General features: G+C 35.7%; 2 protein-coding genes and 1 long non-coding RNA gene across 5 annotated transcripts; 2 read left to right on the top strand and 1 right to left on the bottom strand.

Annotated features, from left to right (window-relative positions):
- The first annotated feature begins 7,632 nt into the window (after positions 1 to 7,632).
- LOC133694968 (protein LONGIFOLIA 1-like) lies at positions 7,633 to 11,598 on the top strand. 2 transcript variants are annotated; one of them, XM_062116679.1, is made up of 4 exons: positions 7,633 to 7,939; positions 8,041 to 9,483; positions 9,588 to 9,774; positions 10,845 to 11,598. In XM_062116679.1, exons 1-4 carry the CDS (start codon positions 7,808 to 7,810, stop codon positions 11,387 to 11,389), a joined length of 2,307 nt encoding a protein of 768 aa, XP_061972663.1. In that variant the 5' UTR covers positions 7,633 to 7,807; the 3' UTR covers positions 11,390 to 11,598. The 2 variants fall into 2 exon arrangements, with proteins under 2 accessions (XP_061972663.1, XP_061972661.1); XM_062116677.1 differs by having other exon boundaries at positions 7,635 to 7,939; positions 9,582 to 9,774.
- Positions 11,599 to 15,863: 4,265 nt separating this feature from the next.
- On the top strand, positions 15,864 to 19,155 carry LOC133693313 (uncharacterized). Its single transcript, XR_009842109.1, has 3 exons — positions 15,864 to 16,098; positions 16,606 to 18,819; positions 18,899 to 19,155. It is a non-coding gene; the product is annotated as an uncharacterized LOC133693313 (long non-coding RNA).
- LOC133693312 (beta-carotene isomerase D27, chloroplastic-like) lies at positions 17,958 to 22,109 on the bottom strand. 2 transcript variants are annotated; one of them, XR_009842108.1, is made up of 6 exons: positions 21,644 to 22,109; positions 21,415 to 21,554; positions 20,814 to 20,906; positions 19,642 to 19,703; positions 18,421 to 19,389; positions 17,958 to 18,179 (listed from the first exon to the last, which is right to left on the bottom strand). XR_009842108.1 is itself a non-coding variant. In XM_062114501.1 (5 exons), exons 1-5 carry the CDS (start codon positions 21,912 to 21,914, stop codon positions 19,236 to 19,238), a joined length of 720 nt encoding a protein of 239 aa, XP_061970485.1. In that variant the 5' UTR covers positions 21,915 to 22,109; the 3' UTR covers positions 17,958 to 19,235. The 2 variants fall into 2 exon arrangements, 1 of the variants encoding a protein (XP_061970485.1); XM_062114501.1 differs by having other exon boundaries at positions 17,958 to 19,389.
- Positions 22,110 to 25,649: the final 3,540 nt, after the last annotated feature.

Genomic DNA, 25,649 nt, shown 5'->3' with positions numbered 1-25,649 from the left:
ATAATCCTTTCTTGACTTGACATAACATAGCTGAACACATTCTAGTTCAGCCACTGTTCGTTTCTCCCAGGATATCACTTAACAAATTTGTAACTGGCCCAAAATTTACAAGGCAGGGGACATAAACAGGCGCCTGGTCCATTTTTAGCAACAGTTTAAGAACTAAAGGAAGAAGGGGGAGATTAAGAAAAGGTCGGTTGGGATTAAAAAAATTCTGGGATGGTTGTTTTTATTGCTAGTACGGGCTGGCCGGCGCCGGAAATTAAGTAATAAAACGCAGTGTGAAATGTGAGTTTATAAAAAGATGCTGCATGCCAAATGTAATTTCTTTTTCTGGGAAAAAACAAGTGGGGTAAAGTACTAAAATTAGGAATATAAAGGAAGCAAATTTGGAATTTCAACTTCATAGTGGAGATGTTTTATCTAAACCCTTATTCCTTAAATAAATTAAAAATAAAAGAAGAAGAAGGTTAGTCTAAAAGTTTTTGAAAAAAAAAAAAAGTGAAAAAAACTAATTTTTACCCGTCAAAGTGTCATAGCACGGTCGTGATACCCAAATCCGAGACTTTGCTTTTTAACTAAGCGTCGCAGTTAAGCGGAGAGAGTTGTCACTTTTGAAATGTGAAACAGGAACCTGCAACCGGAGCTCAAAGCCAGCAGGAAAATTGATTTTTTGTTTCCAATAAAATAATAATAAAAAAAAACCTTGACCCTCGCCAGCAGTTGTGACTCTTGCGAGGGAAATAAGATTAGCAGAATTGGAAGAAAAAAAAAATCAGCAGAATTGAAACGGAAGCGGCAAAATTTGAAGCGGTCATAGGCAATCATTTCATAAGAAAATATAAAATGCCCATGTGACTTTAGGATAGAGTCAGAAATATTCAAAGTGGTCCAACCTAGAGAAGAATCAGAATCCCCCATCTCTTCATGATTGTTTCAGCATTCCCAAATCCATTGAGCCCAATCAATTAATTTGCAGAATAAACTATGTTCCCAGGGCTTCCCCTAAGCATACGGGGACTATTCCATAAACAATAAGGGCTCGCATTTTCGTGAACAAGTTTTGAATATCCATCATCTACTAGTTGGCCCTGTATTATTTTAGTGTAGGCAGCTGACATTTGTGGTTCAAGGCTGGCTTCAAGCACCATATGACCTCGCTCAGGCTACAGAGGGCGAGGACCAAATAATCACTCGATCCTTTAAACGCATTAGAATGCGAAGGCGTGCAAGAGCTGTGGCTTGAGAGGGAGGGGGTTGGTGAGAAAGAACACGGAAGTTTCAGGTTGGGATTTGTGCTCTTTCACCACATTCATGTAACCAGGACATGGGGCTTGAGAGGGGCGTACGTGGGCTCCATGAATTATCAGGACACCCCACCTAAGTTTTCACTTGTTTTGTTTTTTTGACCACCTCCACTTATGAAGCTGGCTTGCGCGAGCCTTGTAAGTGACGAGGGTAAGTGATATAAAAAAAAAGGGGGTAAAAATTAAAGGCATGCTGGAGATCTGAAATGCATGTGGGTTAAATGAAAAGTAACTAAGAGAGTGTTGAAAGGTGAAAGAGAAGCGGGTGCATGCTCTTTTCTATGATATATAATAATTATTGGACCATAGGTGGACAAGACGTATGAAAGAGATGTTAGGCCCTTAAAAAAAGCATATGATATTAGGCAGAACTTTGAGAGATGTTGTTCACTGAGAGAAAGACTCACATGGAGGAACGCAGAAAGCTATGGTTATTCGTCCCGAAGACAATCCACATGGGGTGGCAGCCCCAACCCCCAAATTTCCATATTGGAACCCCACTTATCTCCCAAAGCCATGTCATAAAAGTAAATCTCAAGGCAACTCAAGGGGCCCTGTTTGGCATGCACCAGCCATCTTACTGCTTGTTCACAGCTGTTGAAATTTATGCACAAAACTCACTGTATCAGTTACCTCCCTCCATAGAGATGACAATTTTTAATCCCATCCGAGGATAATATGTAGGATTTTTTCATAGATTTCTATTTTCTTTGATGTATAATGGATAAATTATGAATATTATCAAACTAAAAATCAACTCGGTATATGTATTCTTATTATATAGATATACATACATAGCATTTATATTTTTTAAAAAATTAATATAATATATACATGGATACTTCAAAAACCGATAAATAAAATATAAATATTTAAATTTCTTATTAAATGAATAATAAATAGGAAGTAAATATAAAGAAACACTACCTGTAGTATCCTTGCCATCAATCTGCACTAACTGAGATGACCATAATTTGGAGGTAATTGGAGCTCTTTTCGAGGGAACAGTCGAGCAATACTAAGTAGCTCGAAGTTTACAATTAGCCATATGTGACAAAGGTAAGAGAATAGAGTAAGCACTTTTGTTCATTTGCTCATCAGATTTGGATTTGACCAGTTGGGTCCTCAAATTTATAAACTCGCAGATGGAATACAACAATACGTTACGTGTAGATTCAGAGTTCAGGCAAAACTAAACTGGACGGGTCTGGTTTATTAGATTAAGACTGGCTTGGAACTTGCCAATTTGAAGCCAGCACCGAATCCCAGATAACCTAACTGTGAGAAAATGTTGGTGTTTTACGTCGATTGTGGAGGCCTAGACGTCAAAAACTCCTCGGCTTTGATTGTCTTGTATGCACATTTATATCGGTATAAGCTGGTATAAATTTGAAATCACAGGCAAAGAAACCTAGAACAGCTAGCTAGGGCTCAATTCATTAATCTGCGCATGCAGCTTCACTCAAAGAAGTAGGTTTGCCGTTACTTGGACGCGAAAATACCATTTATAAAAAGGACAGCGCTTGTGAAATTCACGAAGGATATAAAAATCCCAAAAACGATATGTTGGTGCTCGATTTAAGGATGTGCACAGCCACAAAAACCATTGATATTCATGCTGTGTGTTGAAAACTGTGTTTTAAGCTAAAAAAAAACTTAGAAAAGGATTTTTGTAACTTATTAAAACACATCAAACTGCGTAAAAAAACAAGTTCCCTATCACACGATGTAAATTAAATCAATGCATTTGCATTACTTAAAACTCAAGCTAATGCATGGTCATGTATATTGATAAAACATTAGGGTGCTAATTATTAATTATTTATATTGACTTGTTCTATTATGGATAATAGAAGCTCCAATTATCTTTTTTATTGACTTACTAGCTAGTGGTACCGAGCACTGCGAAAACATGAAAAAGCAAATTAAAAATTTATATAAATCATTAAATTAATGAAATATAATAAGTGTATGTTTGTTTTTATGAGTCAAGACATAATATAGTATATCATACAAAAAACATAAAGTTCATGTTTTTTATATGATGCAGTACCACGTAAATAAATGAATTTTAAGGGAGTGTTTGTTTTTATGATTCAACTTATTTTTTAAAGTGTTTTTTAATTTTTTATCTAAAAAATATTAAATTAATATTTTTTTGTTTTTTATGGTTTTGATGTGTTAATTTAAAAAATAAAAAATAAAAAAATATTTTATTATATTTTTAATTAAAAAATATTTTTTAAAAACAATTTGGATCACATTACCAAACACAACTTAAATCTTGTTTTAAAATCATAAGATAATGTTTATCATTGTCAATAATTTATGTGGTAATTATAACATATGATCAAGTGCATATACAAATTATGTCTCAACTCTAACTAGCAAACAAATTAAGTGAGTGTTTGTTTGATATTATGATACAAAAATATTTTTAAAAATTATTTATTAAAATTTTTCATTATTTTTCACAATCATCAACGTATTAAAAATATAAAAAAACTAAAACATATTTTTTTAATATTTTTTTAAAGCAAATACACTTTCAAAACAAATTCAATCGTAGTTAAAAATACACTCTAAGTGCCCATTTGGGAAGTGTTAAAACTGGAGTTTTATGAAGTTTTTTTAAAAAATTTGTTTTAAATTAATTTCTTATATATATTTTTTATTATTTTAAATATATTAATATTAAAAATATATTATTTTAAAGTATTTATGAACAAATATCTCGTACTTGCAAACAGTCAGCCGCCCTTCATCCACAACATTACGTGTCAGGTTGTGTCTGTTACAGCACTGCTGGCTCCTTGATTCTCTCAAACTGTACTCATGCCTCCTTATTTGCCTGTCGTGACGTGTATTTCTTTTCCAGGTGTAACAAAGATGATATGCCACGTGTAGTCCTCTATGGACTTTGTCGAGCCAAGTCTGGCGTCTTTTAGTAGTGTACGGAAGTGGATTGGACCGGTGATTACTGCTTAGTGAATACATAACAGGGTCGCTGTGGTGAGACGGTGCGAGGATGTATGGTGGGGTGGTTGTTCACGACCTTCTAAGTTCGGAAAGCGATATGTTATTTTTCACTGCTCACGTGTTGCTTTTTCAGAGGATGTATGAGATTGTTTTTTATTTTTTTAAAATTTATTTCTGACATTAATATAATAGAATAATTTTAAAATATATAAAAAATTAATTAAAAAAAATAAAAAAAAACATCTGACAAAAAAATACTAGCATATTGCAAGTTACATTTACTTTCAAGTTTTCATCACCGGAAACACAATCACCAATAATTGTTTTTTATTTTTTTTAACATTAAAACATTACAGTTATAGAACAACATTAAAAAAAAAATCAATATTTTTCAAACCAAAATAACACTTTAAAACAACACCTAAAAACAAAAACAAAAGTCCTGCAAAACACCACCATGTCTCTCGTGATTCGCGTTAGTATGAGCACACTGCTTTCTCTCTCTTGGCGGCATTAGAGTGCTTTGCAATGCACGTGCACTCCACCAGTGATTGGTCAGAAGTTCTCAGATCCATATAGACCGTCGGATCCCTGCACCAGGCTCAATTCATGAGAAGGATCCTTAATTAAATTTCAACTGCACTTGAGGGGGGGGGGGGGGGGGGAGCTATTGTAGTGTCTGTATTCACATGAATTGAAGTCTTGAGAGGTTAAAAAGACAGTAAGTGAATAATAATTGCAAAGGGACAAAAATTTATTACTTTCGTTTAGCCGACATCCTATATAAGCTGTGAATCGCCTCGGTTTTCTTATATTATTTTAAGTTTTTTTTATTTATAACTGAATCTTTTTATAATCTAATTAGATAATTAGGTAGAATTAAGCTTGAAATTATGAAAAATTATTAAATTTAAAGATATAGGACTGTCATGTTAATATATATATATATAATCCCAAATTCTCGAGAGTTTTTATTTTGATAAAAAATATTTTTTTTATTTTTCATTAATCTAATATAATAATTTTAGATATTTAAGTTTAAAGTTTCCAAGTTTAGTTCATTACACTAAATTTAATAATAATATTAAAAAGTTCTTACAGTTTAAATATTATTTATTTACATTAAAATATATTTTATTTCAGCACATGCGCGCTGTAACCTATTGATGCCAAATAACAGGTTAAATTGATATCAATATATACTGTGTAGTTTATAAGAGTTTTATGAAAAACATATGATATACATGAAAGTAATTAAAGTGAAAGAACAAAACAAGTGATATACAAAAAAATGCGTAAAATTTTCCAAATACAAAAACCAATATGAGATCTTGTATGCAATCAAACTTAGACGGATGACTTCTTGATATAGATTTAAGCATTTTAAATTAATGAATTATTTATTTCTCTACGTTTTGTTTTAAAAGCTGATATTTGGAGTTCAAATTTGAGTTATAAATTTCAGTTTCATGGCTTAAAAAATCATATCCCTAAAACAATTATTTAAATATTTTTTTTTAAAAAAATCCCTGCAATAATTTCACGCACCAACATAATAGTAGAAATGAAATAAGATGCCAGGCGGAGTACTCCATGAACTTTGTCGAGCCAAGTCTTGTGTCTTTTAGTAGAGTGTACGGAAGTGGATTGGATTAATGATCAGTGAATACTTAACAGTCTCGTTTCGGTGAGACGATGGGAGGATGATAGGTTATTTTCCACTGTTCATGGGCTCCCTTTTTTACTTTCAAGTTTTCACAACCAGAAACACAATCACTATGATAAATAAAAGTTAAAACCACCTATCCAGGGTGCAGTAAAAAAATAAAATTAAAAGGAGGTAAAAATTTTCGTTGTTTTAGTATTTAAGCTAAAATTATAAATATTATTAAAAAAAATTAAAAAAACAATTTTCTTACAAGAACCACATCCTTTTCAGTCCTTTTATCTCTGTCACTGTACTTATCTATTTTACTTTACAAAGGGATGTTTCAAATTTTAATACGTAATTCTTAAAATAATTTCTTATTTAAAAATATATTATTAGATTTTTTTTAATATTGGTATATAAAAAATATAAAATATTAAAACAGCATTAATACTTTTTCAAGTCATAGGTATTTTTAAAAAACAATTAAAAACAAAAACATATAAAATACATGAAAATAATTAAAGTGAAGGAACAAAACAAGTGATGTACAAAAAAGGAATACAGTTTCCCATTTATAGAAATGAATCGAAAATGAAAAACCAATATGAAATTCTATTTACAGCCAAACTTAAACGGATGAGTTTAAAGAAGAAGCATATATAATAGTCGAATGAAATGATTTATGAGTATTTAGTCAAGTGATGTAAAATATTTTTTTAATTGAAAGTATATTAAAATAATATATTTTTATTTTTAATATTAATATATTAAAACCATTTATAAGAATATTTAAATAAAACTAATTTAATTTTTTTAAAAAATATTTTAAAAACAAATTGTATCATAATATCTAATACACCGAAGGGGTCAAAGATTATACAATACACACACAAGTGTAGTTAGATACGGTAAAATCTCAGCGAAAACGTTGTCTAAAGCATTAAAAGTAGGAACAAACCAAGTTGGGGTTAGTTTAGGGAAAAAGGGAGTCAATCTATGAGTCATCGTTCAAACTCTCGATGCTCTAGACAATGGGTTATCTGACACGTAGAGTACATGGCCGACGGAAGCTGACCAGCTTATTGCTGGTCTTGCGCGATACAAGTGGGAAAAAAAAATGCTAATCCCGCTCAAATTCATTACCCATCCTAACTTAAATTAATTCAAAAGGCATGTTTTAATATTTTTATTTTAATAAAAAGTAAAACACTTTTTTTTTTAAATGATACCAATTAATTGGACCGGTTAAGTTATGAATGGATATGTTAAGCTAACAAAAACCAACAAAATCAATTTTAACTTGGGTTTTTTTGAAAATAAAACATCATCTATAAGCCAAACCATCAAATTAACCATGAAGCAGGGCACCTCGAGTATGAATATATTTGTTTTATTTTAAAAAATATTTAAAAAATATTTTTTTTTATAATTTTAAATAAGTTTAATATTAAAAATAAATTTTAATAAATTTTAAATTTAATATATTTATATAAAAAAACCTTTTAAAAAACAATTACATGCTGAGTTGCATTGCCAAGAATTGAAAACGCCTATTTCAAGCCCCGTTCTTATTCGAGGACCCAAGTGCCATTTCATGATAAGGCACAAACGGCTAAAAACCAATATGGCCTTTCTAGTAAATAAAGGGTAAATCTTGTCATTTTGTCTTGCCCTTCCTTTTAACTTTACCCACCCTTTTAAAGACCAGAAAAGCGGGAGACGATGATATAGGCGCAGTCTCAGAGAGAAATACACACGGGAAATAGAGAGAGAGATGAAGTCTGGAGAGTGAAATGTTTTCTTGAGGAAGAAGAGACTGTAGAGTTAACGAGAAAGTGAGTCAATATACGAAGAAGGGAAAAACAAAACGATGGGAATGGTACAAGAGCAAAATATGGAGAAGCAGATGGGTTGCATGGCGGGCTTCCTACAGATCTTTGATCGTCAGCAGATTATCACCGGAAAGCGCCTCTATGCCACAAAACGTCTCCCTTTATCTACGGTAAGCTTTAATAATCCTTTTCAATCTTCACTCTCTGTTCTGTTGACATGTCTCTGTTTAGTTTTTAATTTTAGTGTGTAATTATTTGTTGGAATTTTCAGGGTGTTGATTCAACCCCGGAGCCAGAGAAGTCAATTGGATCACCAGCTATGCCAAGGGAATTGGAGAAACCGCAGCAAACAAGATCAATGCCTTCTCCGGACAGGTTTAAGCAATCTCCGGCGACGGAGCTCAGTTCACCGGCAGCACCGCAGTCTCTATTATCGGTTGAGATTCAATCAAAATCGCTTCCTCCTCTTCCTGTTCTGGAATTAAAACAAGGCACTAAATCATCTTGGAAATTCTGCAAAGAAGCTCCAAGACTGTCTCTTGATAGTAGAGCAACATTTGATGCAAAAGGAAGCCTTAAGCCGAGAGAAATTCGTACAAACGCTGCAATCTTGTCAGTCAATCGGTGCAACGAAGAGCGAACGGACGATAATGACAAACAACGCCGATCGCCAAGTGTGATTGCGAGGCTTATGGGGCTGGAGCCATTGCAGGATTCGAGTCCGGATCCTTCTGAACATGTTAACAAACCTGAACTCAGAAGATCTGCTTCTGAGTCTAGAGCCTCCAGAGATCTGTTTCAGTATCGATTCATTGATGGAGTCAATTTTCAGTTGAAGCAAACGCTGCAGCAAAACACACAAACCAGTGTTTCAAGAAAAGGAGGTAAGAATCTGAATCCAAATGGCAGAGCAGTAGATCCAAAAGCGTACAATGCGGTGCGGAACTTGAGAGCTGAACCAGCTAGAGCTCAAAACAAAGGCGTTGGACAGAGAAAAAGCTTCTTCGATTCAGCTGATTTCTTTCCCGAGCCAAAACAGACTATTTCTATATGCGGTGAGATTGAGAAGAGGCTGAAAATGAGAGGAATTGATGAACCATCGAAAGATCTTGAAACCCTTAAGCATATCCTCGAAGCTCTCCAACTCAAAGGTCTTTTGCATTCCAAGAAGCCAACAAATCAAACTAATCAAAGAAACTTCGTTTACGAAGAAACTCCAGTAATTCTAATGAAGCCAGCAAAATCACCAGCTTCAATGAACCGGCCAGATGGAAGAATCATCAGCAATTCGCCTCCTTCAAGTTATAGACAAAGACATGGTGTTCGTCGAGATTCATACTACTCCGCTGAGACATTGCCTGGTTTGAGCCCCAGGCGCGAGCGACTGGAGATTGAAAGGAATGTGAGAGGCCAAGTCAGAGGTAAGAATACGAGTTCGCCAATGGCAAATGAGAATGGTGGTAGAAGTCCCAATAGAAGGAGACCTATGAGTGTTGAAACGCAGAGGAGAGTTAGTAATGATTCATTGGAGCAGAGAAGAGAGTCTCCGGTTCAGTCTCCTAAAATTAGTTCGAAGACGACAAATCGATCACCAAGAAGAAAACCAACGGTTGAGATTTATCACAAGGATGATAAAGTGGCGGTCCCTGCTGAGGATGAATTATCCACTGTCTCTGAGAGTAGTCTCAGCACCTCTTCTCACGCAGATATAGAGGTGAATTTTCAGTATTTTTTTTTAAATAATTAAGGGATTGATTTAATTTAATTTGTTGATTAATTTGTACTAAATTTAATAACATTAAGAATTTGCAGTTGCAGAGGTTGAAATTAGAGGATTATAACGAAGGAAGAAATCTCTTGGAGAGGTGTGATAAGCTGCTTCATAGCATAGCAGAGATAACTGCAAACGAGTTGCAACCTAGTCCAGTATCAGTGCTTGATTCCTCGTTTTACAAGGAGGAATCTTCTCCCTCACCTGTAATGAAACGGTGCGTTGATTTTAAAGGTAAGGGGACTCCCTGTCTCTGTCGCATTTTGTTCTAATTTTTGCTTGCTTGGTAAAAAAGTTTAGAGGAAGCTTCAAAAGCTAGATTGGTGACGTAGTTTCTGATTCCTTACTTTAGGCCTGGAATTTAGGCCAGTAGATCTAGGCCTGCTTGTAGTTAGCGTAGCAGTCCTCTGCCCCTCCTACAGTGCAGCAGTCAAGTAAGATCCATTAAAAAGTTGCCATGTCAGTGGCTGATGCCTAAAATCTGGATATCGAATTAATAGATGACGTGGGTTGGTTTAATTGGTGGCTTAGCTACTGTTTGATAACATGGTAAGTTATGCTATATTATTGTTACGGGTAGCAACCTAAAACCAAATGATGGGACCGGTTAGTTCATGTAAAAACGACGTAGGAGCTTGCAAAATGTAACACGCACCGGTTGTGTAATCACGTGGAAAGATGGGAGAACTTAAAGTTAAAAGTGATGATGATCATCGGATTCGAGAAAACGACTGCGTATCTTGGACAGTCCTTATTGAAGAGTGTTGAATGCCAGAGTAACTCAGTAACTGTGACGTGTAATATGCTGCCAAATTAAGTGTCGAAGAGGTACTCCTGCTGCAAAATTACTGGAATAAGAAAGAAAAAAATATATCCCCAAACCCCGTACCCTTCTTTCTCTCTACTTCGAAAAGAATATGCTTCCGGGAGGTGACTGGCAGATGTCCGTTCAGGACTTCCATGAGAAATTAGAATGCTTCATGCTTGTCTTGGTTACTTTTAATAATGGCCCACTGTTAAACACAGTGCCCTGCCTTCCTATTATAGAGAGCTAGCACAGTGGGTGTTTGTGGATGTGGATTTCCTTATTGTTATGACCAGTTGCTCTCTCTGTCAGTTCTATTAAGACTTTGTTGCTATCATGGTCCGTACTGATATGGACACTGTTTACCTTGTGTTAAAAGTAGAGGAACATTTTAATGGGAACAGTGCTGCCTGTGAATAATGATGTTATTCTGTTAATTTATCGTGACTCTGGACATCGATGTCTTGTGACACTTTTGATTTTTTCGATCAATTGGCAGAACTAGAGGATGATATGTGGAGCACAGCAATCTCTCACGCCGAGTCAAATTCAGACGACTGGGACTTTATGTACATTTCTGATATCCTCCGAGCTTCAAATTATTTGCCCGAAGACTCAGATATATTCCAGTTTCTAGAGAGGCAGCGGCATCTCAAAGGAAAGGACACTTCCCCAGTGTCAGCACTGCAAAGAAAGCTTGTTTTTGATACAATCACGGAAATTCTGAATCGAAAGAGACATTTGCCTCCTTGGAAGGGAGGACAGATTTCGTTGCAACAAGTTTGGTCAGAGTTTCAAAGAATTAGGGAGAGAGACGCATCGGATGACTTGGTTGAGGTGATCTGTGGTATGCTTAGAAAGGACCTCGCAGGTGATACTATTACTGGATGGGGAGACTGCCCAATTGAGATGTCTGAAGCTGTTTTAGATATCGAGAGGCTGATATTCAAGGATTTAATTGGCGAAACCATCCGAGATCTCGCTGCCTTTTGCCGGAAGGGCAATCAAGTAGTCCCCGTGCCTAGAAGGAAATTGTTATTCTAAAATTGAAGAACAAAAAAAAAAATAAACTGGCCTTGGTTTCTTTTTTTCCTTCTTTGGTTTGGGAGGGAAGGGGGGGATTTAACGATTTGGGACGGAATTTTTAGTTTAATTCACCAGAAAACCAGGGAAATCTAACGTTCAGTTTTGCAATTTGTAAAGAGAATTGGGGGGCGAGCTACGAATGAAAATGTTAAATTTGGTGTGGGTAAGCTCTCAAGCACGCATTATGTTTGGTATTTTAAAATGTCGGCAAGTTAAAAAGCGCAATTATTTTACCACTAAAGCATAGTTAAGTACACAAGTCTTCTCTAATAAGCAATGAATAATCATTCCACCTGCTGCTCTGAAATTATGGTCAGAAGTGTTCATTTCAATGACGACTGGCGCTAGAGGGTGTTGGTTGGTGGTCATCATATTTATAACGTCCACCGACCACCGTGAGCTCAAATTTTTAAGAGAGTTACAAGTGTTTTGACTATTAGATAGTCCCTTCTTTGGATCACGAATGTTCATATGATGTAATGAGAATCCTCGGAAACGCAAGTTCTAGTTGGTTGGGGAAATGGATTTATACAGGAGAGGGAAAATGGACAGTATCCCTCCTACAACAGGTAATTGTTACTGAAACTGGAGGAGTAACTCATAACTGCCTCACTCTTTACTTGCACCTTTTCCTTCTTAATGCAAGATGCAGAAGATAAGGGACTGCCCAAAAATCTCACTGACCAGCAAGTAGCATGGGCAAGGGCTTGGAGTGACAAATGATGAGCTGTGGCAAACCGTCCAGGGTAATCCATGAGCTGACTAGTGGAAGTGCTGTCAATTTAGATTTGGTTTGACGGGTTGGTTAACTAAAGTTTTCCAAATCTTTGCTTGGAGCTGGCTATGATTTCCTGTTTCTTCACATTTTACTTGCCGGAGCTGCAGGAGATTTAACCGCGCGCTTCCATTATTTGCTTGTTTGCAATCTTAAAGAACTTGGTTGACACTCGTAATTGCTGGAATGGATACGAATCTGTATTGCTTTTAACTTACAGAAGCAAAGTTGCTCTATTTATCATAAGGTCCCAAGAACAATCCTTTTGTGCTGAAAAATATTACAAGAAGAACTCGAGTAGGATAGATTATGACCTGGGGACCCTTTGGCCCCGGTTATATAATACCATAGGCAGAGAGAATTTAAAGCTTGTCTTCAAAAGTACCGATAGAAAGCTGCTTAATGGCTAATGCATTAACTAAATAAAAGGCACCTAGGTTTCTTAGACACGATTACTTCTCCTCCCACATCATAAGCATGCCATGTGCTGATTTTTAATGTTTTTCAAAGTTCCAGAAAAACCTGTTCTCGTCTCTCATCTTCCCGGCAATTAATCAGTCCTTAGTCCATGGAGCTTGGCCCTCAGAAATTCATGGTTACTGCTCGCTATAGTTCGCGCTTGAACACTCACACCAATCTAACCAAATCATGGGTTTCTTGGGTCCTTCTGTAGGGCTTGTTCGGTCGCTTAGCTTCCTGCTGTGATTAAATGAAATGGTTTGTGGTTGGTACATTATTCAAACCAGTCATAACACCTCTAAGTATAACCATTTGATGCCAAACGATTTAGGCTGTGTTTGTTTTTTTGTTAGTTTTTGTATTTTTGATAAAACAAACATAGTAATTTGTTCGATAAACCAAACTGTATTTTATACTGTGGGGTTTATTAAAAAATTAAATTTAAAAGGTGGTTTTTATGCAGTAATTTTTACATTTATTTTAACCGAGTTTTGTAAAAATTCCTAAAATCCTATTTGTTTTTGTATTTCAAAAACGTTTTTGAAAAAATTTGAATTTTATTTTATTTCTTTCTTCGTTTCAAATTAATATTTTTTAGTATTTTCAGATAATTTTGATACGCTAATATCAAAAATAATTTTTAAAAAATAAAAAATATATATTATTTTAATGTATTTTCAAGTAAAAAACACTTTGAAAAACAATCGTAACCATACTTCCAATACAACTACCAAATATTTTATACATGTTTTGTTACTACATATAAATTTCAACTATAATTTTTACTAAATATATATTTAAATCCACCTAATCACAGCTAATTATATTTTTTAAAAAAAATTATTTTTTTAAATTACAATTATAAAAACTATCTGAAAAAACAAACACGTAGCCGTTGTTGATGCATACCTTGTAGAGTTTTACCAGTCTGATAAGTGTACACGGAATTTTAAAACGAACCAAGGTCATTTAGCCAAAGCCCCAGACGGACGACAAGAGCAGCCAAGCATATCTTGAACGGTTGGGGCTAATTCATCCACATTTATCCCCACCAACTATAAGGACAAGGCATGCCTACATTAAATGCATTGCATTTCCAAGACCATCTTGCAGATTAGAAAATTCCAATGATATCATCATTTACTTTCAATAGTAATTTGTCACTTCTGTTTGGGGTTGCCGTCAAAGCACACCTCGGTTAAAATACAATATTGTTTTTGAAATTATTTTTATATTTTTTTATTATTATTTTAATATGTTAATGTAAAAAATAAATTATAAAAAATAAAAATATATATTATTTTGATGTATTTAAAAAATAATTGCTATTACATTTTTAAACTCCCCCGAAACTGAGCGCGAAGGAATCAACATGTCAAACCTTCTTTTTATCGTATATTTTTGCTTTTTATTACATTTCCCCCCCCCCCCCCTCCAAAATGCCAGTAATGTGTAGACTTGTTGTCCAGTCGATGAAAGCAAAGATACAAAAGCAGTGTGGGGTTATAAAGCGATAGGCACCTCAACACGCTGCCCTCTTTAGTTGTGGGCCTTGATCCCTTCTTCCATATCACTTTTCCATTACAGGCCTGGTGGCCCATATGTCCCAGTAGCCGGTCCCTCTTCGTTATGTGTCCAGACCAATTTCTCCTCTCACTCGCAGATATTAACGGGTATTCCTACGTAACCAGGGGCTTCATTTTTTTTTCCACTTTTCCTATATTCCGCCGCTTCTAAGTAGAAATCTGCGATGGCAAGAAGAAGCTACGACCGTGAATCTCTAAACATGGGAAAATTGGGGTCCCTGTCATCCAAATTGTGCACAAGCTTATCCATTTATACGTTGAAAGATGCTAGTGGTGCACCGGCATGTGCACATGCGACTGCTATGGACTTGACGTTAATTTGAGAGGTACATGTGTTCTGGGGTAGCACGCAGTTGATTAGTTTCATGAACTTAAGACTGCAAAAGAAGTCTTCCATCTTGGCTTAATCCGTACAGTGACTGGCTTTCGTTGTCACCTCTATGGGGCCTCTGCACATGACAATCTCACTGGGCATTGCCGGAGTATTATTTGCCAAGCTAAAGCTCAAGGATATATATACGTGGAGTTCAAATATGATTGGATACTTTAGGGCACTGGAGGTTTTAACCAAAGGGCAAACAATGGCCCCGGCACTCAGGATGTGATGAATGGCAGCTAACGTTTTTCTTTGATCAACGATGGATGCGTATCATCTCTTGTTTGCAGACGGTCTTTATTGGGGAAAAAAAATGGACAGATATATTCTGTCACACTTTTATTTATTTATTTATTTATATCGCTATCTCTTTTACAACTTGCAATTTACTCTACTCTTGAACTGTGTCAGCACACTGATTTTTTCTTAGAGCTACAGACAAACATTATTCTCGTAATAAATGAGAATGATGTCCTGCTTTAGTAGCTAGCAAGTGCTCTTTCACAAACGACAATCCTTGCTTACAACCCTTATCTTCCCATCCCTCGTGCCAAGAATCACAGTAAACGGTGTTTTTCCCATTTTGTACTGGAGATTTTTTTTACTCACCCATGTGGTTTTTTTTTTCCTGCTATTTTTTTTAATTGTAGGTATTTGGGTCAGCTTACGTGTATTTTTACTAATCCACCAAGATCTTGAAGTTAATGACTATATAAACCTCTAGTGGCTCTGAAGTTTATGACACTCAAACTAGTGACATCTAGGAAATAAACTCATAGCATGACCAGTTGAGCTACATTCCTCGGAGTTCTTGCTAACTTAATTATATGGGTTGGGGTAGGTGCAGTGTAGAAATCTACTTTTGTCTAGTACCTTAAACGTTGATAAATTTAAGTAATAGAAGCACTGAAACTTATAAGGTGATGTTTATTTTTGTGGTTGAACGTGTTTTTGAAAAAGTATAAAAAAATTTGTTTCAAATTAATTTTTTTTATTGTTTCTGTATTATTTTGATATGCTAATATTAAAAATAAATCTTTAAAAATAAAAAATATTATTTTAATATATTTTTAAATAAAAAATACTTTAAAAAACATTATTTTTTTATTAAATTTTCTATTAGGCATTTAACCATTAGCCCAAAACCCCAACCCATTTACTAAGCCCATACGAAGCCCCTCGCTCAAGCAATATAATCGGGCCAACGCAAGCCCACGATTAGAAGCCCTATCTAAAAGAGCGATGACAATTTCTCTCCAGCCAGAGCCTGTTTGTTTGGAAATTGGAACTGAACAGATCAATGAAGGCACATGACATGATACGCTGATCCAAGGAAATCACAGTGCCGATTCTACTTAAGAATCTTGTACAACGATGGTCATTCAGTAACGGTTTTTGCTACAAATCTCAAAATCGGATCTCCAAGTTCCTTCATTTGAGCTCTCTTTGCTCATTCGTGCTGCAATGAATGGTACCTTCTCGTTTTCTTGTATATTTTTTTGGTTGATTGTCAGTTTTTTTAATCCTTTTTGTGATTATTATCGTTAGCTTGGCTTGGCCTTTGATTACTGATGTAGCTCAGCGTTAAGATTATTTACTGAAACTGAATTTTCTTTTCACGATTTCATGGGTTGAAAATTATGCTGTTTTGAATGATATTTGGCATCAGTTTCTGATGCTTTTACTCCATAATCACACTCCAAAGACTTGAAATGAATCAATTAATTATGCCTAGTAGATACAGATGTAAGCAATTAGCTATAATTGAGTGCAATTATGTTGTGCAACACTGTGGAACTCACTGTTTAGGACCCCTTTTGTTTGTGGATTGGATGTTGAAGGTGGAAATCCTGCTCCACCAATGTCTGAAGTAGAAGAAAATATTAGACTTGTGTTCTTTACTTCAATTTTATGGATTCTTAGTTTCTTTTAGTTTTTGGCATTTTATGGATTCTTAGGTTCGTTTAGTTTTTGGCAGCTTTGTTTAGGTTGATAAGATATCGAGGTGACATAAAACCTCTGTCCATGGTGGTGAAGTTTTGGCAGAATAGGCATGGTGATGAAATTCTTTCTATTGCCAACATCGCCCAGGTATTCGTCCTTCTTATCCTTTTAAATTTGTGATGCTTCTCTACGCATTTTCCATTGTGCCTAATGTTTAGATCCAAACACAGTCTTTGTAGAATGAAATGATACCTCTTTCAAGGTTGGCCCCAGGTGTACCCTGTCTCTCCACTGAGTCTCATATTTGAACACTTGCAAAGAGATTATTATGAAGGGTATCCACTTTCAGCTAAATTTTTTATAATGGGTGGCAGTAGTCAGTCACTCTCTCAACAAGACAGAAAAGACAGCAGAAAAATCTTTAGTTTGATCATTTGACAGAGCATAAAAGGTGGGAAACAATCTTGGTCCACCCTGCTGATTCTAAACCCTACAATAAATCCTTGGTCAAAGCACTTTTCATAATAAAAGGTTAATTGGCTTTGCTATGAGCATGATTAAGAAAGTAGGGGTTTAGCACCTAGTCCAAGCCTCACCAAATGTTGTGATGAAATCAGCGTGGTGGTAATTCTATTTAGAGGGGAGGAACAATGTTTTAACATTTTATCAATCTGTTGAGGATCTGTCTAATCAAAACTGTGGCCTTGGTGTTTGGCTTCATTTAAATGGTGCCCAACATGATGGTTTCATCTGAATGAAGGGTGCGAAAAGAGAGTTGATGCTAATAGCCTCTTTGATTTTGAATGACCCTTCATGTTTAGTATATGATGCAAGCATTTATATTAGAGGTAATCATGATTTGCTACCAGCTCTTCAATTTTTTAAACATTCTTGTCTCAGATATGTGTGACCATTATTAGTGAGTTTCATCCAAATCCACAAATATTCCTTCCCCATTGACACCACAACATCTGAGTTGCTTGTTATAGCAGCAAGTTCCATTTATGACTGGCATCCATTACTGATCTCCAAAAAAGGAAAAAAAACTTTGGAATTATCTTGGAGTCCTGACTAGTAGAGTATCATTTCTACCCAAAGCCATGCTGGGTTTGAGTTCTTGAGCCCTGTGACATCTATCATAAATTGGCCAAAAAAAAAAGAAATTTATCAGACCTTTTCAATAAGGTAAGTTACACATTTGCGTAGTTCAATGTATGGTTAATCATCATATTTTTGTATTTACTGCCATAGCACTGTGAAATCTAAATCACCCTAGTTATAGGCCAACAATTATATACCTCCAAGGACTGCATGAAAATTCTTGAAGAAACAGAGCAAAACTACAGTCGATACAATATTACCGTTTCTTTACCAGTGCTGAACAAGTTGTCTCTCATTTCTTCAGTGGTATATTGAATAAGTAAAAAATCATTACAATATTGTGACTTAGTACAAGTGGTCATGAACTTCTGAATTGTATACAGTATGAAAGAAATATCTCTCAATTAGTTGTCAGGATAAAAGGTTCATATTGTAAAACGAACTCCTCCTTCCTTGCGTCTTCATGTTAACTTGAGCATTTCATAATGTGCTTTCGGTTTGCTTTACCTGCAAAATACACAAGGATTGTGTGAGTGTGAAACGACTTTCCTTTTTTATTTTCTAAACTTTGATATTATTGTTCTCAATTAGTAGACTGCCTTTTAGAACACTCAAAAGTTCTTCTGATCCACATATGGCCAATCTGCTGCCAGATTGGATGTGCTTGTTTTGTTCATTAAGCCAAAACATATGGTGGAATTAAGGATGCACGAGCATGTGCTTATGTGAGGGTGACTTGAATTATTACATAGTTTATAGCATGGCTGTTTGAATGCTGGATCTTCAGTTATTGCCGGAGGCTCCTGACCAAATATCATCTCACAGCTCATATCATCAAAATCTACAAAATCAGACAGCAAACCATTAGTAACTTAGCTGCAGTAGACAGATCCCCTTCATTTAAATCATCGTGTGTTGATTGCAAAATTTTAACAGTGGTGGCCCTGCACTCAGCTAATGATTGGCACGTGGGAATGTGACTAACGTTCAACTTAGGTGCTTGTTGTCATGATATATGGGAGCAGGTTAAGGATCATGATTGGTTTCATGGGAAACAGGTGAAAATTAGCGGATTGTATTGAATTTGGACGACTTGGTGGCACCAATCATGGAATCATATATTTTTAATTAATGTTCACTAATTCAGGTAATTTTGACTTGATATATTAGCAGTATTCTTCTATATGCTGAAATTCACACCTTAGATTGGATGGGTTTACTTGCAGTTTTGCACCCTTAGTGGTTATGCTTGGGCCCCCCTTGGGGCCCTCCATTGACATGATGAGCATGGCTTCCACATTCTCTAGTGCAGTTACTATTACTCCTTGAAGTATATCCCTTTGTATTTTGTTCCTTTTCAATTGCCATGAGAGGAAAATGGAAAAATCGTTGTTCTATTGGCAACTTTCTATTCCAATGTTCTGCACATTATACGCCCTTTGCAGTGCAAAACAAAATTTGAGTATTGATTTCTTATGCAGTAGTGTTCTGTGTTTGTCCTTTCTTTCTTTTTGCCCTCAAATGCCGTCTCTTATGATTGTGCCACATACAGTGATTTGGTTCTTATGCCTGTGTGGCCATGCATATAGTTGCTGAATGAGAATACTTACTAGGAACCATGTCAACTGGCATTCCAAGGGAGTGCTTGATAAATGTTTGACTCGGAATCTTGCACAGATTGGTACACATCCCAACACAGTTTGTCTCCTCTAAAAACCTGCAAGGTGTAGGATTGATGGCTAAGATACCAAGTGCAATAAAAACTTTAATGATGATTTGAAAATGATGATGATTATTGCCATTATGATGGTCATGATGGAAATGGAGAAGGAGAGAGCCTTGAAGCATCAAACTTATTGGAGCAGATTGATTTGCCAAGTAAAGTGTCTTAGGCTGGTGACATGTATGGGATAGTGGGACCCCCTTAGGTTATAATAATTAATTTGGAATTGCAGGGAAGTTATTTTACCTGCACTTTTTTATGTGGACTACATTCTTTTCCTTTTTTCCGTTGAACTCAGATTCCCGCACCTTGTTTTGTAAAATCCATGAAATAACTCTCGTTAGGGTATGATCACAGTTTAATAGAAATATATTAATTCGCAAAATGCTTTGTGGGGGTGTGTGCTTGTGCTTTATTGAGTGATTAATCTACAAAATGTTCCCATAATTGTGGACATCAATGATTGTCGTGACCTAACGTAGAGCTAGCTATTGAGAGGAACTTTGGGTCAAAGAAAAATATCAAACCCAGCACAAGGGAGAACAAATATGAGTAAACAGATTCAGTATAGATGAATTTAAATGGAAATGTGAATATTGAATGAATAGCCCGACCTTTACGTTTACGATTTTGACAACATATTCAATATATTTTTGTTTTAGGAAGCTCAGATGATGTTGAACATATAATCAGACTAGTTATTTTAAAAAATAATTTTTTATTTACTAATTACGATTTTAAATATTGGGTTGCTGAAGTTTGATTAATTAAAACAATCTAGAACTAATTACTTTAAAATTTGATTAATCAATTATTTGAACGAGTATTTCTTGTTACACGATAAGGGTGGTGCTATGGACACAATTATAAGTCCTTTCACAATTTTTAATTTTTAACTTATAAATTATAACTTGCACTATATTCCTTATTTAAAAAATTTGCTTTGAGTGATTTTTACTAAACATATTTCTATTTAAAGTTATCCTTACTACTGGCATGGTTTTTCCCCAAGGCAAAGGATCCTAGGCCCCTTAACCTCCCAGATCACACCCCTCGGGTTTCAGATGATAAAAAAAAAAAAAAAAAAAAACAAACAAACAAACAAACAAACAAAGCAAGCATGCCCACAACTATAGTTCAGAAAACAAATTGAAAGCTTTAATTTTTGGAGTAATGTTAAAGCACATGTAAAAGCAACAAATCATGTTTGTTTTTATATCTTAAAAGTGTTTTTTTTTAAAATAAAATTTTCTTATTTTTTATTTTTAATTAATTTTTTTAATATTTTCATAGTGTTCTAAAGTGCTTATGTTAAATATAAATTTTAAAAAATAAAAAAATACATCATTTCAATATATTTATAAATAAAATACATTTTAAAAAACAAGCCACAACATTAAAAACAAAAAATTCCTTACCTCGCTGGGTCCTACTAGCCAAGCAAAGAACAAGGTTGTGAAGGCCGCAAAGTACTCTCTTTTAAACGTGGACTCTGGTAGCATTATCTTTATCTGCCACAAATCGAAACATCAACGCTGATTCATTATAATATTGGAGCATGATATGAAGAATTTAGGAATTACACCTCACATGACATAGATTAGTAGAAAAATTATTTAAGAGTTCCATATAATCTAAAAATATTTTTTGCTTTTAATTTGTTCTCTCCAAACAAACCGTCTTGTCTGTCTCAAACAATTCCGAATCAATTCTACATGAGGGATTGAAGGAATTAGAGGAAATGTTATCTTCTTTTGATAAATTATGTAAAGAAGATGAGAAGGATGGATCATAATACATGTGTAACAGCTAAAAAAATCCAGTCAGAATGCTTTGTTTTGGCACATGGTTCCACTATAATTCACTCTATTCAACTTGTTCTCAAAGAAATTAATAAAGATGAGAATTTGGAAGGCCTAGGAGTTTCCATGCATTTCTCTATAGTATGTGTGCATGAAAACCAGAATAATTATTACTCTTACACAAAGGTAAAACCAGGAAGGAAAATATCGAACTTGCCATGTTCAAGATCAGTCTGGGGATGGCTCGATTAAGAGATTGAAGCACAAGCCCGTGTTGTTGAATTGGACTGAATTTCTGCCATGTATCTGTAGCTGTCTGCGCCAAGCTCTCATAACCTCTCTTGCTGTTTCTTAACCCTGCACATGTTTTCATGGTCTGATTTTCTGTCCTCGAAAAGGAAATGAAGAAAAGCCCATGAATAATCAATATTAGAAATTAACTAAACCTGTTGCATCTTGAAATTGCTGTGATAGATAGTTTATCGCTAGCTCGGCAAACCAGCTATCATTATAGATAGTCTTTTCCGTAAGTCCTGCTAACTTGTCTGTCCGATTTGAAGCTTTCCTTTTCTCTGTTACTCCAGTCATGTTATTATCCGGTGCTCTTGTAAGAACTGCAAGAATAGCAGGAGAGTGATACTTGATCTTACAACCACGCGGCTGTCGCGGCAGGGATGGAGTAGGACTTCTAGTTTGCCAAAGAATCCCTGCTTCCATTTCTCTGGTTGATCAGAAAGAGAAAGAGAGGTTAAAGGGCCTAGACTTTGTATTGTATCTTCGGATCTAGTTTTTGGCAGAAGTGGAGTGTATGACAACAAAGAGAGCATACGTAGATACCATTTTAAACAAAACTCCTAGTTAAGAAGATCCTGTAGTTTTTGTTTCAGGTTTTTTGGAATCTTGCAACCTTAATTTGTGCTATTGCATTTCTTGTTCACATTAGCATATATATATATATATATAGTACTAATGGTAAGTACAAGTGGACGTTTACTCGGTGCATTGATTATCGTCAGCTTATTGAGTGATCAGCGTAGGTTCTTGTGGAAGCACCCTGTCTTTCATTCAACTTGCATCACATCAAGACATCATGGATCAAACAAAACACAATCCAAAGAATCTTTCATTGGGAAGTTGCAAATTATGCTTTTATTTTTTCTTAAGGTAAATCGAGTACGTACCTCATTGGACTAGGTTCATAAAACTTTAGACCAGAGCCAGAGATGTTTGGATCTCTTTGAAACCTGTGGTTTATTATGACCATTTCAGAAAGAAATTCGTGGTGAGTGGAAAACGAACATGAGAATCCCGTGAGCAAGTATTGCACGGTAGCTTAAAAAACCTCTTTTTAAAAAAAAGTACAGAGATTTCAGAAAGAAATGCAAGCCGGTGTCTGTTATTTTGGTTCATGTTAAGAATGTGAGAGCTCCTGCCCGTGGGACAAGCATGAGTGCTGATTTTGGTTAGACACTGAGTTAGGACTTGGGACTCCTTTTTTATGCGTTATTAACATTATACCGTGCAAGATTATAGTAAGTTAATTAGCCCCTCCAAATTAAATTTTGTGTCAGGCTCCACCGCTGAGCCACCATTTAATATTTATTTGATGTCTAGCTTAATCGAGACCATCTCACTATCAACTGACGATTGAGGATGTAAGAGGGCACGATCATGTATTTGGATTTGGATTTGGATCCCACCAGAGTGTAGAATAACATAAATTAATATACCAACCTCCACAGACCAAGATTGGATAAAGATCGAATAACTGGTTATGGAGGAGGCTGCTGATGGTACAAATATATATATGCTTGTTCATCAACAGTTTGTCAAGCATTTTTATAATGATAAACTTAGAAAAGAAGATTTCCAAATCAGTCATCTCAAAAATCTAAAAATTATACAGACAATACATGAACAAACGAAACTGTGAGTCATTAAGGCGTATATAGGTTATGGATCCCTGATCATTTTCAGAATCAGAATGTTGTTTTCCTGGAAAACACAACTTTCCTGAGCTGCCATGCCTCTTTTAGTAGCCACAAAGTAGTTTTTTCTGATGAAGTCAGTTCTCGCTATTGCATGACAACATTGGGGGCTGCTAGCATGATGTATTCCTCCAAATTTCGAGATGAATGGAGGTGATCGATATTGTAGACTATTAAAGATAATTTTAAAGCATCATGTTGATCATTGATCAATTTATGCTACTAAAATCAGTATTTTTCGTCACTCTTTGAGCCTCAAGATTTTCTTGCTCGTCCAAAAGTGATTGGTTTCCATCTAAAAATTGTGTAAGGAGGTGATGACCCTGAATTTACATCTTGATCACATGTTACATGACATACAGCACAAGTTTCACGATCGAGACATACAAATTCAAAGCTCTATAATCATTCAAGACTTAAACACGAGCCACCTTTTCCGCGTCTAGACACACCATGGGATCCATTTCTATATTGGATCCAAGAAAGATGGCTCAACTTCCAAGAAGTCCTTGTTAAACCAATAGACTCACGGCACCCATCGTTAAACTTTGGGTAGAAGGCTAGCCATGATCTCTCAAAAAGTCAAGATGGAACCACACAGCATATACTACACCCACTGTTCACCTTCGAGTACATTCCACTTGTGTCAAATTTGATCTACTCGCTTAGAACCATGACAAGATATACATGTATTAAATGAAGGCACGTATCTCTCTGAGGTCACTTCTATAGTCATCGTCAATAGTACACAGCTCGTGAAATTCATAATTTAAACAGCTTTCGCATATACATGTTATCATTTCTGGCACCTGTTTCCATGTAGTTCAAGATTATAGTTTTCAAGTATATTAATAAGTATTACCTTTGTTTGGACACCAGATAAACGTTTAAAGCTATATGATCTCGAGATGAATCATCTTCAACCTTGCCATCTTCCCTCTGATGTTACCAGATATATTTCTCACTTCAATCATTTTCTTTAAATTCTATAAGCAAGCACACAACACTCATTAACACACAGCACTCTTTTAAGAATTTATTTCTCCTACATCAACGTTTGCCTAACCTGTCCAAGTTCAGTCTTCTCAACTTTCAGTCCATCAATCAATCTCAGAAAGAATCTTATCTCAGTGGGATTTTCCGTAAACCTCGTCAAAAAGTCAGTTCATGTGTTTCATGCTTAAGTGTATTTTGAAGGAGCCTGTTCGAGCCACTCTCATGTGAAAAAGACGGAGAGAGTCTAGGTGTGTTGGGCTGTTAAAGCTCATGGGTAACCTATCGCAAGCGAGCCCATATGAAGCTGTGGAAATATGTTGCCCCAGGAAGAATGATCATTTGTAAGAGTAATTATTGTTTAATACCTGTTATTTAAGTAAAATAATTTGCTAACCCCTTTTTCTTACATTGAATTTTTGTCAAAACTCTGCTCGCTAGCAGCACGAGTCCTTTGGCTACTTTCCTGCCATAAGGTCAGCCTCAACACAACTGACATCAAGCTCTTCTTCGGCAGAAATTGTTTAGCATGCCCGACTTCATTGACCCAAAATGTTTTGCAAACTAATCTCTCATCCATCCTCCACGGCCGGGCAAGTGAAGAACATGCGATCTCTGTCCTCGTCATTTTTTGGTTGCATGCCGCACAAGAGGCATCAATAACCCTGCCTATTTTAACCTGTCTCGTCTTAGTGGTTGGCCTTCTCAAAAACTATACCTGGGCACATGCATAGGACCCTGGATTAAATCGAACCAATCTACCGTGTTCCCTTCTCTGTAATAATCCAAAAACCTCTCTGCAATTAAAGCGCCTTTTAGATGAGCTTGCCAAGAAACGTGATCATCGTTCTCTGCACATCGGACAATAGTACCACAAATTGCATATTGAATTGCACCCATCTCGTCAGATACAGCTGAAGGCCACTCCCAATCCACATTACAAATCACATCTGACACTTGCGGTTGTAGGCTAGGCAAACCAGATTCATGAATAAGCCTTAGGATTTAAGTTCCCAGCAGAAGGACCTAGAGGGTACCGTTATACCACTACAGGAATGTGCTTGCAACAGTTCCAATATTATGCTTCTTTTCGATTTGATCCTTGTTTAACTCGCCTTTCTTGTGGAAAGAGAGGAAACTTCTATTGCAGGATAGGCTATCTGATTTACATTTTTAATAACAGTATGCTACAGGGTGATATGAGGACAACCAGTTGCATGTTTTCCTTAAATAATACTACACAATTTGTAAAATCAATCCAACCTTTCTAATCGATTTTATAAATTATTCACGGATGCTAGTTCAAAATGCATTGTTTAACGACCTTGACCCTTCACCTCAAAAACTTGGAACTCAACGGATCTAAATCGCAACCGTGAAAATCTTGTTCCTGGCAAGTAGTGAATTGCCTGGAGTGTTTAACTGGGATGCAACAGACCAACAACTGGCATAATCTTCATGCCAGAAAGAG

The sequence above is a fragment of the Populus nigra genome, chromosome 5, assembly GCF_951802175.1.
Source record: "Populus nigra chromosome 5, ddPopNigr1.1, whole genome shotgun sequence".
Classification (NCBI taxonomy): domain Eukaryota; kingdom Viridiplantae; phylum Streptophyta; class Magnoliopsida; order Malpighiales; family Salicaceae; genus Populus; species Populus nigra.
This window is presented reverse-complemented; position numbering and strand designations above follow the sequence as displayed.